This window comes from Caretta caretta, chromosome 2 (genome assembly GCF_965140235.1).
Source record: "Caretta caretta isolate rCarCar2 chromosome 2, rCarCar1.hap1, whole genome shotgun sequence".
Lineage (NCBI taxonomy): Eukaryota > Metazoa > Chordata > Testudines > Cheloniidae > Caretta > Caretta caretta.
Genome location: NC_134207.1, coordinates 206,159,594 through 206,176,788, shown reverse-complemented (window position 1 = coordinate 206,176,788; position 17,195 = coordinate 206,159,594). Strand labels below are relative to the sequence as shown.

The following is a 17,195-nucleotide window of genomic DNA, read 5'->3' as shown; positions in this document are numbered from 1 at the left end:
TTAACATTTCACAAATATCACTTCTTGCATTTAATAATCAAGAAACACAGAGTGTGTTTCAAGTGTATTTCTCCAGCATATTTCTGTCCCTGTTATAGGGTATTTATTCATCAAAAATGGATATAGAATAAATTAACAGGGAACTTATTTTTCTAAATAATTGGAAGTCAAAAATATTCTATGCACAGGAATAATGATGCTTACCTCCTTTGTAAAGTGCTTTGAGATTTACAGATGAAAATCCCTAATAGAAGCTAGGTGTTATTACTGTTATTATGTTGGTACTTCCATTTTGGTCTAACCTACACTTAGGGACTCCCAAAACAATGGACATCCCTTCAGCAATGCTATCACCAGTGGATGGTACTTTTGTGATGAACACCATTGTACTAGTGTAGCCACTACCATTGTTCAACTTCCAAGTGTGACACTTCCAGAAATAACAAAATGATAATGATCTGTGTCTGAAGGTCTGATCTTGTGAGATGATGTCATCAACTTATATGGATGGCAGTAGGAGATGAAGCTACACAGCACACCATAGGTTAAGGCCTGATCTCAGAGGTATTAAGGTGGTTACTTCGGAGGGTACATCTTTTGTGTACACTGCAGTTTGTTTTATTGCCGGTTTCATTGTTTTCAGCTGATCTCTATCACTTCTTAAAGATTAATTCAATTCAGCAAGTTTGAGTTTGGGAGAACAACAGAGTTAGCTTTTTATTAGAAGCTGAGATATACTGTAGACTTGATGGAAATCCAGTTATAGTGCTGTTACAAAATCTTACAGAGTATGTAAAAGAGCTCAGAGGAATGGGAGAGTATAATTTAGATGTGCCAAACAGCCTGAGAGTGAGTCATAATAATAATACCTAACTCTTACATATTGCTTTGCATCCATATATCTCAAAATGCTTTACAAATGAGGTCAATATCATTATTACCATTTCACAGATGGAGAAACCGAGGCACAGAGACCTTGCTTAAGGTCACCCAATTAGAAGATTAGCAACTTGTGTCCCCTTTCTCTTAACTTTAGGACAGTGTGATTTATGGCTGGATCCTGCATACCTTGTATTCCTCAAACTCCTGAAGACAGAAGGAGTTTTAAGTGCACAGGAATGCAGGATCAAGCTCTCAATGTGACTGTGAGTCTCTGTACCTTGGGGGAACTCCCTGCACCCCCATGTTCATCCTTATAATATAATTGTGTGGTATCCAGTGCAAAGTTTGTCATGTCGGATGTCTTCAGAAGGCTCGTGATGCACTGAGCATTGTTGTTATAGTAATGTTATAGGTTGTAATTTCATGTATATAGTTACGAGGCTGAAAATATGTCCTCGTGGCTTAAAACAAGCCCCGGCAAAACTCTCCAGGAGCAGAGGGGCAGTTCACAACTCATCAGGGCATGTATGGGACAAACCCAGCCCATCCTCACAGGAACAAAACTGACACTGGCCTAGGCAGCAACAAAGGATCTGTTGGACTCTCGAGTGAGTCATCCCCCTTCCCTTAGTCAGTTTGGGACTACGATGAGGTAATGCTCACCTGACTCTGAAGGTGGGGGGCAAAGCCAAGAGGGAAGAAAGAACATGATAAAAGGGAGAGACATTTGCCATGCTCTCTCTCTTCCACCTCCATCTACAGACACCACCACCAAGCGACTGAAGCGCTGATCAAAGGGGAGAGCCTGGCTGAAGGGCAACCAGCCAGCATATGATGAGAAGCATCTTAATTTGTAAGGGCACTGAAAGTGTTAAGATCAGCTTAGAATGCATTTTGCTTTTATTTCATTTGACCAAATCTGACTTCTTGTTCTTTGACTTATAATCACTTTAAATCTATCTTTTGTAGTTAATAAATTTGTTTATTCTACCTGAAGCAGTGCATTTTGTTTGAAGGGTGTCAGAGATTCCCCTTGGGATAACAAGCCTGGTACATATCAATTTCTTTGTTAAGTTGATGAACTCATATAAGCTTGCAGCGTCCAGAGGGCATAACTGGACATTGCAAGATGGAGGTTCCTAGGGTTGTGTCAGGTACCGGAGATATTGGCTAGTGTCATTCGGTTGCACAATGCTTGCAGCAGCTGGCCAAAATTGCTCACTCACATAACTGGGAGCAGCTTACATGCTAGAGACTGTGCATGAACAGCTCACGAGTGGGGTTTTCACAGCAGAGCAGGGTAAGGCTGGCTCCCAGAGTCGAGGATTGGAGTGACCTAGCAGATCACTGGTCCAGATAACAACAGGGGAACGTCACCTACAATTTGCTTTTATGAACTTAAATGGCATGAAGATTTGCAAAAAGTGATTTCTGCTATTTACGGTATGAAATATTTGTAAACAGCCAAGAATTGAGTAAAAAGAAAAGGAGTACTTGAATTGAGTGAAATTTATTCTCATGTTCCCCCGTCACAATCATTGCATGAGGCAAGGAGGAAAATCCATTGTGACACTCTAAAGTACCCTAGGCCAAATTCTGCTCTCAGCTTCCCCATTGCAATACTATTAGCTATGGTAGTTTTGTGTATGAAGGACATTGCCGATATTAAGCTGATACTACAATTGGTCATGTTTCTTCACTGATGTTAATGGGATTTAGGCATGTCCACCAAGCAGGGGAAAGGGACAGACTGCTTGATATATTTATATGGGTGCAACAGGACAAACTGAATTAGGATTAGAAGAACATCAATATTCATATCCTTATTGCTTCCTTGCTGTCCTAACCTGGAGTACTACTGTGATAGGAGCTAGAGAAAAAACAAAAGATAAATAAGACAATACAGTTTTATTTCATGCAGTGACTGAAGTTTAGATAAAAATAATTTACTTACATTTCTTTTCAACAAAAATATGTTTTAGAAGGCAACAAATATTTTAACTGATTGTTTTTTTCCGTCCAGGGTTCAGGTTTGTTTGGTTTTTTTTTCAACAGAAAATGTCTAATGCCAAATTATTTTCAGTTTTTAAAAACCTAGGGATCAGAAAAAAAATCTGTTTTTTCACTTTTGGGTTCTTCTAAAAACACCAATTGTTTTCCACAGGAGATGTTGGGGGAAAAATTCCTGTTGGAAAAAAAATGGCAATTTTTTCAACCATCAAGTTTTTGATGTTGAGACACAGGAGAAAAAAATGGCAAAAAAGAAGTAAAGATGTCAGACAAATTGCAGATGCATGCAGGAAACCTAATTTAATTTCCAATTCCTCATCTTAGTCTCTGCTACTCATTTCTGCCAGGGGCAGGGTTTGTTCAGTGATGCTCAACAGCAGTCCCTCTGGTTAACTAATGATCCGCCATGAGGGGCTATTAAAGAAATGTCCTGCAGTCCTTTTTGCCTAGGTGACTGGTTACTCTGAAGTGAGGCATCTAGAGGTGTAATATAAGGTAAGGAAACAGTGTGGGGATCTTCAGGAATGTGGATGCCACCTACTCTCAGGAAAAAATGGCAGAGTTCCAAGTACTCACTTGTCTTCTTTCTTAGTCCAGTTTTCAGAATTGCTGAGCACCAGGATCTCCCTTTAAAGTCAGTGGCATAACTTCTGCTGATGAGAATGGGAGCATGATTGGGTACTTGATCGTATCTTTGTTTGAGTCCCTTTGCCTTGAAATGCACTAGAAAATATGTAACGGTGGTGCCATCACATTGTATTCTACGCTACAATAAAACTGCAGTTTGGAATTACCAGACCCAAACGAACAACAAAACTGAAGTCTCCCCTCCCACCCCAACACATACACAATACAAAGAGTTTACTAAATTCCGGGGATTTTTCCAGCGCTCTACAACACGAACAGTTGATCTTGCTGAAGACAAGGGAAAATGTTTATAGTTCCCCAAATGTTCTAATTGGCAGCAGCCTCTCATTAATGAAAAATAAATTGCCCTGGGAGGGGGAGGGGGAGTGTGGGTGTGTGAAGTGTGAAGTTAAAGGAACTCAGAGGCTGGACAACCCGCTGTTGCTGCACTAGGACAGGATGGGGGAGATAGCTGGTTTCTTACCAGGATCCAGATCCAGGGCAGCTGGCCCACCCTCCCATAGGGAAACGTGAACAAGGAGCTTGTAAAATACACAGACCAAATGGAAATTACTCCTATTGATTGAAACCAGCTGTATGTCAGGCTTCTCACTGTCTCTCTTGATTTGCTATCACAAATAAATGGATGTGGTAGAAGGTACCATGGAAAGAAAACAAAATATTGTATTCTGCTTGAAGTCATGCCACAGTAATAGCCACAGTTTTTGCAGCTAAAAGAAGACATTTCTTTGCAAATTAGGTCTCCCTCGCCCCATTTTTGGCTTTGAAAACTATGCCATTTAGAACAGGTCATACTGTAGTTCAGCTTCAGAGTGTTTTGACAAATACAGTGTGGGCACATTTGTTAGGTATTCATGATATATAAAAGTGCTGGCTAACCGGAGTTTTGAGGGGGCTACATTTTGATTTGGAAAACAACTAACTTTGGCACTAACTTTGCTGAGCTCAAATAGAAAGCTGGTCTTATGTAATCCAATGTGAAGACTATGTTGGTGTGACAACATGGCTAATACGTTGGTACCATCCAATAATTGAGGGGGGAAATTCTTCCGCCTTTAGCTATCATTACAGTGAACAAAAGAACCTTATCCTGCAATACTTACTCAGATTAAACTTCCTTTGGCTAATGCTGGATACCCTAAAGTGGGAGAATTAGAAGAATCCTATTGACATTAACTGTAGCTTTGCCTGAGTTAGAACTGCAAAAATCAACTCCAGCATCATTAAAAGACATGAGGACAGAACCGATGCAGGATTAGCATGCAACAATGACCCACAGCTAGCATTTGAGCTTTCTAGCTCAGACACAAAGGACCTTAATGGCAAGACCACACTTAACTAATAGTTCTTTTAGTTTGGTCTTATGAGGTAAAATATTGAAAATTGACTTGTGTTCTTGGGCTCTGAAATTTAAAAGAAGGGTCAAGATTCTATTTCTTTGAGGCAATAAAAAAAATGTCTGTAATACTGGATGGTAAATTAGTGTGGATCTTTGTTCAATGCATCATTTTAGCAGGTATTCTTTTTAAAAAAAAACACGACTGCATGAGACTTTAAACTTAATGAGCCGACTAAGAATAAAAGAATGTTTTTTTTCCTTAACAGCATAGTAGCACAATCATATGAAAATCTGTAGCTGTTAAATTATGATCTAGATAGTTAGTGTTCTATAGGTTTTGACTGATAATGACTGAAAAACTAGATTATAACATAACAGACATTGAAGGTTATATGAAAATCACTATACTTAAGTCAAGAAGCAAAATCTAGAAAAAAAATTATAGAACCAGACACTTTCAGGTGTCAAGAGTTTCTACAAATCTGGAAATATGAACTTCTAATAAATGTATTATTGATTTCAAATTATCTCCCCCCCCCCCTTTTTTTCTGTTTCAGAGGTTGAAGGCAGCATTGACTCATCATCCTGCAGCCATGTCAAATGGAAATATGAACACCATGGGCCATATGATGGAAATGATGAGCTCCCGACAGGACCAGACACCACATCATCATATGCACTCACATCCACATCAGCACCAGACACTGCCACCTCATCACCCATACCCACATCAGCACCAGCATCCCGCACACCATCCTCATCCTCAACCCCATCACCAGCAGAACCATCCACACCATCACTCCCACTCGCACCTTCACACACACCCGGCACATCACCAGACCTCTCCACACCCGCCACTGCACTCAGGTGGACAAGCACAGGTAGAACCACTTAATGAGCTGTCATCTTCTTCTGTTCTGATGCAAGTTTAAAAAAACAGATCACATGCGCATGGCTTTTCAAAAGCAAGTCAACTGGCTGCTAATAGATTTACTCTGTTGTTGGCTGCCAGGTCACAACCTTACACCAAGCTCCAGCTCAAAAATCCCAGATCAAAATGTACTTAGAAACAAAGAAAAGAATGTATTTCAAATGTCTAATTTTCTACCAAAAAACCCCAAAGCTTGTTCAAGCCATGATCTCTGCAAAGTGCCAAGTGTACATTTATGCTGTTGATATGTTATGGAGTTTGGCACACTGTGTAGCTTGGCGCACTAAGATACATCCACACTGCATTTTAAAACAGGGACTGGGTCCACAGACTTGGACTGGCGCTATGGCACTAAAAACAGCTGTGTAGACATTCAGGCTCAGGTTCTGAAGCCTGGGGAAGGGGACTGGTTTCAGAGCCCGAGTGCAAACATCTATACAGCTGGTTTTAGCATCCCGATCCGTAGACCCAAGCTCTGAGACTCACTGCAGAGGTTGTAAAACACCGTGTAGACATAGTCTAAGGAGCTTGGCTGACTACTTGGCAGCTCATGTTTTAAACTGTTCAATACACTCTGCCCTCAGAGATGGTCCCACAAGCCCCAATGAAGTAAATGGCATTGCACATGCATATTTGAAGGATGAGTTTGATCCTGTATATATTTTATTTGTATATAATATAGCAACTTCCATATGAAGTATCACAAGACACTTTATAGTGAATGTCAATCATAAGACTATCTCAAAAACTAAGGGTGTAAGTAGAGATGGCTTCAAACAAAACCTGCAGATCTAAGTACACCTATACTTTGGTTCTGGATCCAAATTTTGCTGCTGGCCCTTATTTCAATCATGGGAACCAAACAAAAAACTACCGTCTGAATACTTTTCCATTTTGGTCACATTCGGATCCAAATCCAGATCCCAAGTTTGCAGTCACTGCCTCTAATTTTAAGGCAAGAATTAAAGACTTGAAGTTATTAATTGTCTTGTAGTCAGAGCGTAGTAGTTCCAGATACTGTAGATAGATCAGATGAAAGAGAATTACACTTGTAATTACAGCTGTAGAGAATTACAGAATGGAGACAGAGGGAAGGCCAAGATTGGCCTGGAGAACAGGTGAGGATTAGTAGGTGAATATTATGTCAGAGAGAGAGAGGATGAAGCCAGGTGCTGGAGAAAGATTTAACCCAGAAAGGTAATTTTGAATTGGATTCAGATGATGGGAAGCCAGTGAAGATGATGGAAGATGAAGGTCTTGGAGTGAAAGGGTTGTCTTGCTACAGCATTCTGGACTGCCTGACATTTAAAGAGTAGGGATTAAGAAAAACTATTCGTTGAAAGAGGAAGGAATGAACTCACAACTAAGGATTTCGGCATAGGCAGAGCTGATGTTAAGAGGACTTCTGGCCATATTTTAATGTGGTGAAAGACAGACAAGCCAGGGAGATATGAGAAGAAAGAGAAGGCCCTTGGTCAGCTATAGGATAGCAGGCCTGGAGAGCAAAGTTATCATCTGAGTTAAGAAGAATGGGAGTGGAGTCATGGATACAGAACAAAGAGGACTTCTTATTACCCAGGAGGAGTTAAATCTGTGAAGCACTTAGTTGCTTACAGATACCTCATAGGCAGCTCTTAGAAAAACTTACAAGACATTAAAAATAAGAGGATTTGACATCCCACTGTCCAACTACATTAACTATTTACTGACATCTTGTTTTACTTTGTTACTGCTCTTGCTGCAAGTTGGTGGTATTTCCCTACAGTATTTACTAATGTAAAATGTTATAAATTCTGTTGTTTTTCCATCTATTAATTATTTTTTCCAGAGCTCTTTAACAACTGCAGTAAAAGACCCTATATAATCTTATAACATAGAAAGCAAAAGAGGTGTGATCTGGCTGTCCTTGAAGTCAGTGACAGAGTACAGGTAATCTTGGGGCTCAGAGCACTAGACTGGGATTCAGAAGATCTGGGTTCCCTGCTCTGTCTTTGACACTCTGTGAGCTTGGGCAAGTCACCTAATCTCTCTGCACCTCAGTTCCCTATCTTAAAATGAGGGTAATAATACTGACCTGCCTCACAGAGGTGTTGTGAGGACACATTAGTTAGTGTGTGTGAGGTGCCAAAAGCTTCAGATAAGATTGCCAAAGACAGACACAGACTGAACATCCAGCCAGGCTGCCTGAAGGACCTAGCTAGAGATTGGTCTGCATGGCACTCCATTTGCAAGGAGGTTCCATCCCTGTGGGATTTGCCCTGAGGTGCTGAGATACTTCACTTGAGCACCATAGAAAAGTCTATAAATAAATAGCAAAACTCCCATTGACTTTAAACAGGAGCAGGATAGGGCCCTGATTTGAGCTACCAGTATATTGATGAATTGACTACCAGTGAACAATAAATGTACAAAATTTAAGGATAATAGCTCGTTCAGCCTAATGAGCTAGTGTATTGGCACCCCACCTCTGTTACATGACTCAGGATTTGGGGCTTCCTGCTCTTTACTTTAATGATGAACTGTTGTGGGGCCTAGTACCCCATTGGCTGGATCTGATTCCATGGTGAACACTTCAAGCCTTGGTGGAGCTCGTTTCAAACAGGAACATGAAGTTTGGAGCACCCACAGTGGAACTTGAGACTGTGGACATCAGCTGATACAGAGACGTCTTCATCTTGTAAACAGGCATAATTGTCACGAAAGGTTGAGAACCACTGGCTGGAGGCTAAGTAGGATCTATAGATCAGCTGCTTCCCTTGACAACACAATAGTTTCCTCCTGATACACAACAGCAATAACGCGTTCTGAAAGGAGGCATTAACAGGGATAAAAGAATGGTTTTGCAAGTAATAAATACAAGGTTATTACTTTCTAAACCCATCCATAACCCATCCATAATCACTGGGTATCGGCCTCTTTGAGGGTCAGATTGCTTCAGGAGACACATTAATTTTATGGTGCATTTTACTAATTATTAACTTCCTTTTTCTCTTGAGCCTGATACTTCAGTTCCACGCCTCCTGTCAAAGAAAGGCATGATCTGAATTGCTGTGTGCTGCATGCCCCCTTGTCATAACTTCCATTATTCTACACCATGCCCTTGTGTAATGTCAGAATTAATTGCATGCTTTTCAACAGGCATTTTAAGACACACATGAACCTAATGAATTATGTTTTGCTAAAATGAATGAACGAGTACTAATCCTGTGTTAAGGTGCAAAGAATAGAGGAAAGTATTGGATCAAGGATCAAGGTAGAAATAGTCATTTAGTGTGTCCCTTTCTGAGTGATAGATGTTTTGCTTTGTGGGAACTGTTTTGCCTCGGGTTTTACAAAAATGATGTGAGTATTGTTATATTTTTCACATTGAAATTTCTTTCAATCAAACTTGCCACCATGACACCTTAGGCACAGCAGGATCGTTTACATTTTGTTTTGTTCTTTTTGCCATTCCGCCGCTGTGTAGATCAGGATACATGATAAGCAGCCCTTAAAAATGAATGAATCCTAATGATCCTTATACATCCTCTTTCTTAATGGAGCATACAACACATGGGGTGGAGAGGGAGCCGTCCTTGGAGAATAATGCTTAGACAATTATCAAGATAAGGCCTAATAGACTTCAGGGTCATGATATATCTGGGAGGTTGAATCAATTATCCAATGTGACATCATTAGTGATGCAACTGCAGCCTTTCTAATTAATACTTGCCAGAGATGGAAGGAAGATGTTCTATTAACTGGCTCTTGCCAGTTCTTACTGAAAATTAAACTATTCACTATTTATTCAGAGTAATATCACCTCATAAAAAAAAATTCTATAGCTATATGTTGGCACAGCAGACCCGACTGACAGAACCGAGAGACAGAAAAGCTTTTTATGCCGGATGGAAACAGAGAGAGTAACAGGCGAAGGAAAGCTTTTGGTGTCCAGAAACATAAATAACCAATCTTTGAAGTCTCAAAAGGTGGTGTATGGAGAAAGTGAAAGGCCTTTGATGTTATGTTGTCATTAAAAGCGATCTTTGAGGCCTCTACATTTCAGACGTGTTGCTAAAGAGGTAGCAAGCTCAGCCCCAGTGGATGGGGAGCAGCTGGCATTACTCAACAATAACCTTCTTTAGCCACTTAGCGGGCACTACATGCTAAGGGAAGTCCCAAACATTACTCCACCACAACAATGCTAGTAACTACAGTGACTGCGTCTACACTAGCAAGCTGTAATTCTCCACTGGTGCAGCTCCACCAATGGTAGCAACATTGGAGACTGGAGTGTGGACGTGGTTTATGGCTTTTTACCAGCATGTGTGAGAACTGACTAATTTTAAAAAAATCAGTTTGTAATAAACATCCCGTAAATAGTATGTCCTCACATTTTTAAAAAAATTCCTTCTTTAAATGAGTTTTTCCATTGGGGTTTTTCTGCTCATGTTTCTTTTTATAAACAAGGGAGAAACTAACCAGCTACACAGGGACAAAGTGAAATTGCCTGTACACAAAATGCTGCCAATGCATAAAATAAACAAACTGGAAAATAGAATAATAATGCTCACTGACTTCTGTCCCTGACAGTGACCTTTAGATTAAAACTTTCAGACAGAAAAGTGATTTTGCAAGGGGATGGCATGCTTTTGATTGACACCTGGGCGGCAGACAGATGGTAATTCCCTGAGTTGAAATGTAGGGCTCAATCCTACAACTTGCTGAGCACTCCCAACCCCTAAAGTCACCAGAGACAAGTTGCAGGTTTTTGGCCATTAGCCAGAATACCAGGATTAATTCTGATTTGACAGTTCAGGCTTCCACGGAGTCCTATATTCCACATTGACACTGTAGCATGATTAAGGCTGGGATTTTCAAAGGTAAGTAAAGGAGTAAGGCAGTTGACTCCCCTTCACTTTTAATAGGGGCCGGTCAACTAAGATCCTTAGATGCCTTAGATAATCCCAGCGTAAGGTTCTAATAGCATTACTGCTGGCCTCTCCAAAGATGTGTACGATACTTGAACATACATTAAGGAACACGTGAAACAGAGATGTCCTAAAACTCTGAATGGGATGAAAAAAATCCCAAGGTTTCCAGTCTCTTGCTTTGATTAATTAAAAGTCACTGTGAGAAGCCTGACATTTCATTCTTCAATCAGGTGCTTTCTTTGTCACAACTTAAATAAAACATTTTAATAACCAAAGGGGGAAAAATAATTTCCCTGGCTGCTATTCAGGAGCCCATTCCAAAAATCTCCCCTTAGCCATGTTGGCTTTTTGTCAAAGAATAATTTAAGTGGCATCTGATGGAGTCTTTCTACTTGTGCCACTCTCATATCTTGCCAGAAAGTCTGCCATCTCAAAATACACTCTGGTCGTATTTTTGTTAAATGTCAGTTGACATCACTTTTTATTCCTTTTTGGAATTCGCAGCATCAACTAGAGCCTATCCACTCACCATCTATGTTGAATTTGTTTTTGTTGTTTTCCCGTTAGGTTTCACCAGCGGCACAGCAGATGCAGCCCACTCAGACAATACAGCCGCCTCAGCCCACCGGGGGTCGCCGGAGAAGGGTGGTGGATGAAGACCCAGATGAGAGGCGGCGAAAATTTCTGGAAAGGAATCGAGCGGCTGCCACACGCTGCAGACAGAAGAGGAAGGTCTGGGTGATGTCACTGGAAAAGAAAGCAGAAGAACTCACCCAAACAAATATGCAGCTTCAGGTGTGAGCTACTGTCTATATTCCCAAGACATAGAGGCACTGTTTACATTCAAGGGCATTTGGTACACCACCAGCCCCTGGTTGTCATATGTGCTACCGCTGCACGTTAGATTAATAATGAGAACACAGACATACTTAAAGTTGACCAATCAAGATATACACTTGTAAATGAAAAACAAAATTTCAGCAAAACCAGCCAGGAAAAGCTTGGGATTCAGAGGCTTTACTGGACTGAGTCATATATTTATTTATTTTTCTTGTCACTCTTTTTATTTTTTTTTTAAGTGACCGTAACTCAGCTATAAAAGGCTTCTTCAGAAAAGGGTATGCAGCTAGTCCTAATTCAAAGACAGCGGGACACGATTATAAATAGAATGGCCCGGTGGTAAGAAAAAGAAGGAAACAGAATATAAATATAGTCTGAAAGCGATAAGTGGTCAAAGTGCAGGCAGCCTCTGCACCAAAGGCACCTTGATTTTGTCTGATTAACGGCTGCTCTTGCAGTTGCTAGGAGTCAAAAGCCCATGCCTACTACAGCCCTCATTTTAAATATGGAGGCATGGCTTATCTTAAGCAGAGTAGACTCTGCTCTGAAAAAGTTGTAGCTTTTCACACTGGGACTCGTCCCATCCTTAGCAGCAATGGCACATTCCAGAATCTAGATGAGAGCAGCCATGTATTGTATTGTGAAACTCAGAGAGCCATATTTGGTCTGTGGACCATGTTTTGGCCTCCACTGGTGGCACCAGGTTTTCTACAGGGATTAAAGTACTGAAGAAAGGGATTCTGGGGGTGATGATGAACAGCTAGCTCACAGCACATGCTGGTTGGCATCAGTACATCTACAAGCCTAGTTGCATTCAGTGAAGGGAAAGTTAAAAAAGAATTACCAGAATCATAGAATCGCAGGACTGGAAGGGACCTGGAGACGTCTTCTGGTCCAGTCTCCTGCACTCATGGAAGGAATAAGTATTATCTAGACCATCCTGATAGGTGTTTGTCTAACCTGCTCTTTAAAATCTCCAATGATGGAGTTTCTACAACCTCCCTGGGCAATTTTTTCAGTGCTTAACCACCCTGACAGGAAGTTTTTCCTAATGTCCAACGTAAACCTCCCTTGCTGCAATTTAAGCCCATTGCTTCTTGTCCTGTCTTCAGAGGTTAAAGAAAACAATTTTTCTCCCTCCTCCTTGTAATAACGTTTTATGTACTTGACGACTGTTATCATGTCCCCCCTCAGTCTTCTTTTCCACAGACTAAATAAACCCAATTTTTTCAGTCTTCCTTCATAGGTCATGTTTTCTAGACCTTTAATCAGTTTTTTTGCTCTTCTTCCGACTTTCTCCAAATACTCCACATCTTTCTTGAAATGTGACCCGAGTTGACTCATATTTAGCCTGTGATCCAGTGTGACCCCCAGATCTCTTTCTGCAGTACTCCTTTCTAGGCTGTCATGTCCCATGTGTGCAACCGATGTTCCTTCCTTAGTGGAGTTCTTTGCATTTGTCCTTATTGAATTTCATCCTATTTACTTCAGACTATTTCTCTAGTTTTTCCAGATCATTTTGAATTTTAATCCTATCCTCCAAAGTACTAGCAATCCCTCTCAGCTTGGTATCATCCTCAAACTTTATAAGTGTACTCTCTATGCCATTATCTAAATCATTGAACAGAAACAGACCGAGAACTGATCCCTGCGGGACCCCACTTGATATGCCCTTCCAGCTTGACTGTGAACCAGTGATAACTACCCTCTGGAAATGTTTTTCCAATCTGTTATGCACACACTTTTTAGTAGCTCCATCTAGATTGTATTTTCCTAGTTTGTTAATTAGAAGGTCATGTGAGACAGTATCTAAAGCCTTACTAAAGTCAAGATATACCACACCTACTGTTTTCCCCCAATCCACAAGGCTTATTACCCTGTCAAAAGAAGCTATTAGGTTGGTTAGATATGATTTGTTCTTGACAAATCCATGCTGACTGTTTCTTATCACCTTATTACCTTCTAGGTGTCTGCAAATTGATTGCTTAATTATTTGCTCCATTACCTTTCCGGGTATCATATTGCCTCTATATAAATCCATGGTATATCCACATCTTGAATACTGCGTGCAGATGTGGTCACCCCATCTTAAAAAAGATATACTGAAATTGGAAAAGGTTCAGAAAAGAGCAACAAAAATTATTAGGGTACGGAACAGCTTCCGTATGAGGAGAGATTATTAAGATTGGGACTTTCAGCTTGGAAAATAGACAACTAGGGGGTATATATAGAGGTGTATAAACTGATGAGCGGTGTGAAGAAAATTAATAAGGAAGTGTTATTTACGGCTTCTCATAACACAATCACTACGGGGTTACCGAATGAAATTAATAGACAGCAGGTTTAAAACAAACAAAAGGAAGTGTTTCTTCACACACCCCACAGTCAACCTATAGAACTCTTTGCCAGAGGATGTTGTGAAGGCCAAGATTATAACAGGGTTCAAAAAAGCAATAAATTCACGGAGGATAGGTCCATCAATGGCAATTAGCCAGGATGGGCAGAGGTGGTGTACCTAGGTGTACCTAGCCTCTGTTTGCCAGAAGCTGGGAATGGGCATCAGGGGATGATTATCGGTTCTGTTCATTCCCTCTGGGGCACTTGGCATTGGCCACTGTCAGAAGACAGGATACTGGGCTAGACGGATCTTTGGTCTGACCCAGTATGGCCGCTCTTATGATCTTAGGTACTGAAGTTAAGGGGACTGGTCTATAATTCCCTGAGTTATCGTTATTCCCCTTTTTTATAGATTGGCACGATATTTTCCCTCTCCTATCTTACTGGACTTTTTGAAGATACTTTCTAATAGCTCAGATATCTCCTCAGTCAGCTCCTTGAGTATTTTAATGTGTATTTCATCAGGCCCTGCTGATTTGAAAACATCTAACGTGTCTAAGTAATTTTTAACTTGTTCTTTCCCTATTTGAGCCTCTGATCCTACCTCATTTTCACTGGCATTCATTAAGTTATACATCAAATCACTACTAACCTTTTTGGTGAAAACTGAAACAAAAAAGTCATTTAGAACTTCTGCCATTTCCACATTTTCTGTTATTGTTTCCACCCCCCGCCCCCCCCTTCCCGCATTGAGTAATGGGCCTACCCTGTCCTTGGTCTTCCTCTTGCTTCTAATGTATTTGTAGAATGTTTTCTTGTTACCCTTTACGTCTATAGCTAGTTTAATCTCATTTTGTGCCTTAGCCTTTCTTTCCATCTTTCCTTTGCACCAGGTTAGTTTTCAGTGGTGCCTTTAATATTGTCTCCTTGAGAAACTGCCAGGTCTCCTGAACTCCTTTATCCCTTAGATTTTCTTTCCATGTGACCTTACCCATGAGTTCTTGAAGTTTGTTATAAAGTATAATTTTTGAAGTCCATTTTCCTTATTGTGATGTTTTCATTCCCTCCTTTCTTTAGAATCATGAAACCTATCATTTCATGATCACTTTCACCCAAATTGCCTTCCACCTTTATAGTCCCCACCAATTCCCCCCGTTGGTCAGAATCAAGTCTAAAATGGCTGTGCCCCAGGTTATTTCCTCTACTTTCTGAAACAAAAAGTTGTCTCCAATACAGTTCATGAATTTATGGGACATTTTGTGTTTTGCAGTATTACTTTTCCAACAGATGAGTGGGTAAAGTCCCCCATTACTACCAGGTCTTCTGTTTGGGCTATTTCTGTTATTTGTTCTAGAAATATCTCAACCACTTCTTCCTGATTTGGTGGTCTGTAGTAGACCCCCCTACCATGACATCACTCCTTTCCCCCCCTTTTAATCTTTATCCAGAGACGTTCAACTGGTCTGCCTCTCACTTCCTTCTGGATCTTAAAACAAGTGAATTCTTAATGTACAATGCAGCACCACTTCCTTTCCCTACCCCGCCCCACCCTTCATCTCGTTCCTGAATAAGCTGTACCCCTCCACCAGTATTCCAGACATGAGACTTATCCCACCACGTCTCAGTGACACCATGTGACAGGATCCCTAGGGTACAACTGGAACTGGGGTGCCGATGTACCCACTTAATCCTCCAGTCTGGTCTGTCTCTCACAATGCTTTGCTAGTGACAAGCAACAAATCCCTCCATGCACTGTTATCACTCAGTACAACAACACACAGAGCCCCACATCCAGCCAAATTGCATGAATGCTCCCTGAACCCCTCACAAATCACACATAGGCACCTGCAAATCTCCCAAGCCCCCGTCCTTGCACCCAGAACTGTACCATCTTGCCTGACCAGTATAAGTTTATTATCCAGTCTGACCCTTCCTCGATGTGGAGAGTACACACACACACTAGCCTTTGCAAACTTAAATGAGAATTCCCAAGCACTTGAAGCAAAACACTGTTTTAGGTAAAATATAAAACAGGTTTATTAACTACAGAAAGACAGATTTTTAAGTGATTATAAGTGGTAGGCACAAAAGGTCAGATATAGTTCCAAAGAAAATAAAGGCGAAGTGTGCAGTCTAAGTCTTAAACCTTATTAAGCTAGGCAGTATTTCAATCAAGCAGTTTTCCTCACTCCAGTGGATGTTACAGATAGGTTATAGTTCTTAATACATAGGCTGCCCCTTTAAGCCTGGGACCAGTCTCCTCAGTTCAAGTCTTTGTCTTCCCAGCATTCTTGTTGCTTCCAGCACAGGTGAGGGACGAGAAAGGCAAAAGCATGATGCCACTGTCACCTATTTTATATACTCAGTCCATTTGCCTGGAAAACACTAGCCCCAACATGTCCTGGTGGGCTTTGCTGAGTCACAGAGATGAATAATGCCCCACTGTGTGTTGCGTGCACAGCCCTCTTACAGCATTGTAAATCCCTCCTGCTGATTAATAGTCATTTAACACCTCCTGGGAGTGAGTTACCTCCTTTGTTGTCACTGGAGAACTAGCAGAGGAGACACTAAAACTTACAACATATTTCAGTGTAATACAGCAAAATCATATAACTTTACACACACTAATGATATACATATTTTGACAGAAAAATGGGTTTCAGCAGATCATGACCTTTCATATGCTATCTTACATGGCATGCTTTGTATGAAATATATCATAATTATATGACGGGGTCAATATGGGTATTTTGGGGTGTTGCTTTGAGTTGGAGAGCCACACACCTATTAAGTCATAATTCAGTTTATGTACTAATACTTCCAGTTCTTCCTGTTTATTCCCCATACGCTTTGCATTTATGTATAGACATCATTGCATCTGTCACCATAAACCCAAAATGGTCAGATATCAGTGCCTTTTCAAAAATATTTTCTTAGTTCTGAATGCAGTGAAGTTTTTTAGAATTGTTTTCAGGTTCTTAGATTTGAAACTTTGCAAGGCTGTTATGTTGCATATATACCACTGGAATATCCCCTATACCAGAGTGAGCTTCCCATAGCTGGCTACCCCAGCATTAGGAACATTTTGTACCAGCAGAGCAGCAGAAAGGAGCCACAATGTTGCCGAGGATCAGTCTTGTGTTGCCAACAGTTTAGTTTTGAAAAGTAAAGAAGAATTGGGGGGAGGGGGAGCTGTTCTTAGTTTTTGTATATTTTAAAAAATTAAATGCCTAGGCCTTTTGGGATAGGTGTAAAGAAAGGAATCCCCTTTTCCTTCCTAACTATACACCCTGTT

General features: G+C 40.7%; 1 protein-coding gene across 8 annotated transcripts in view; it reads left to right on the top strand.

The window, feature by feature from the left end:
* The window catches only part of CREB5 (cAMP responsive element binding protein 5), a 356,885-nt gene that overhangs the window by 330,362 nt on the left and 9,328 nt on the right, over positions 1-17,195 (top strand). For all 8 annotated transcript variants that reach the window (XM_048838465.2, XM_048838467.2, XM_075125771.1 and 5 more), the window contains 2 exons: positions 5,437-5,760; positions 11,291-11,518. In XM_048838465.2, coding sequence (XP_048694422.1) covers positions 5,437-5,760; positions 11,291-11,518 — 552 coding nt within the window. The remainder of the gene's footprint in view (positions 1-5,436; positions 5,761-11,290; positions 11,519-17,195) is intronic.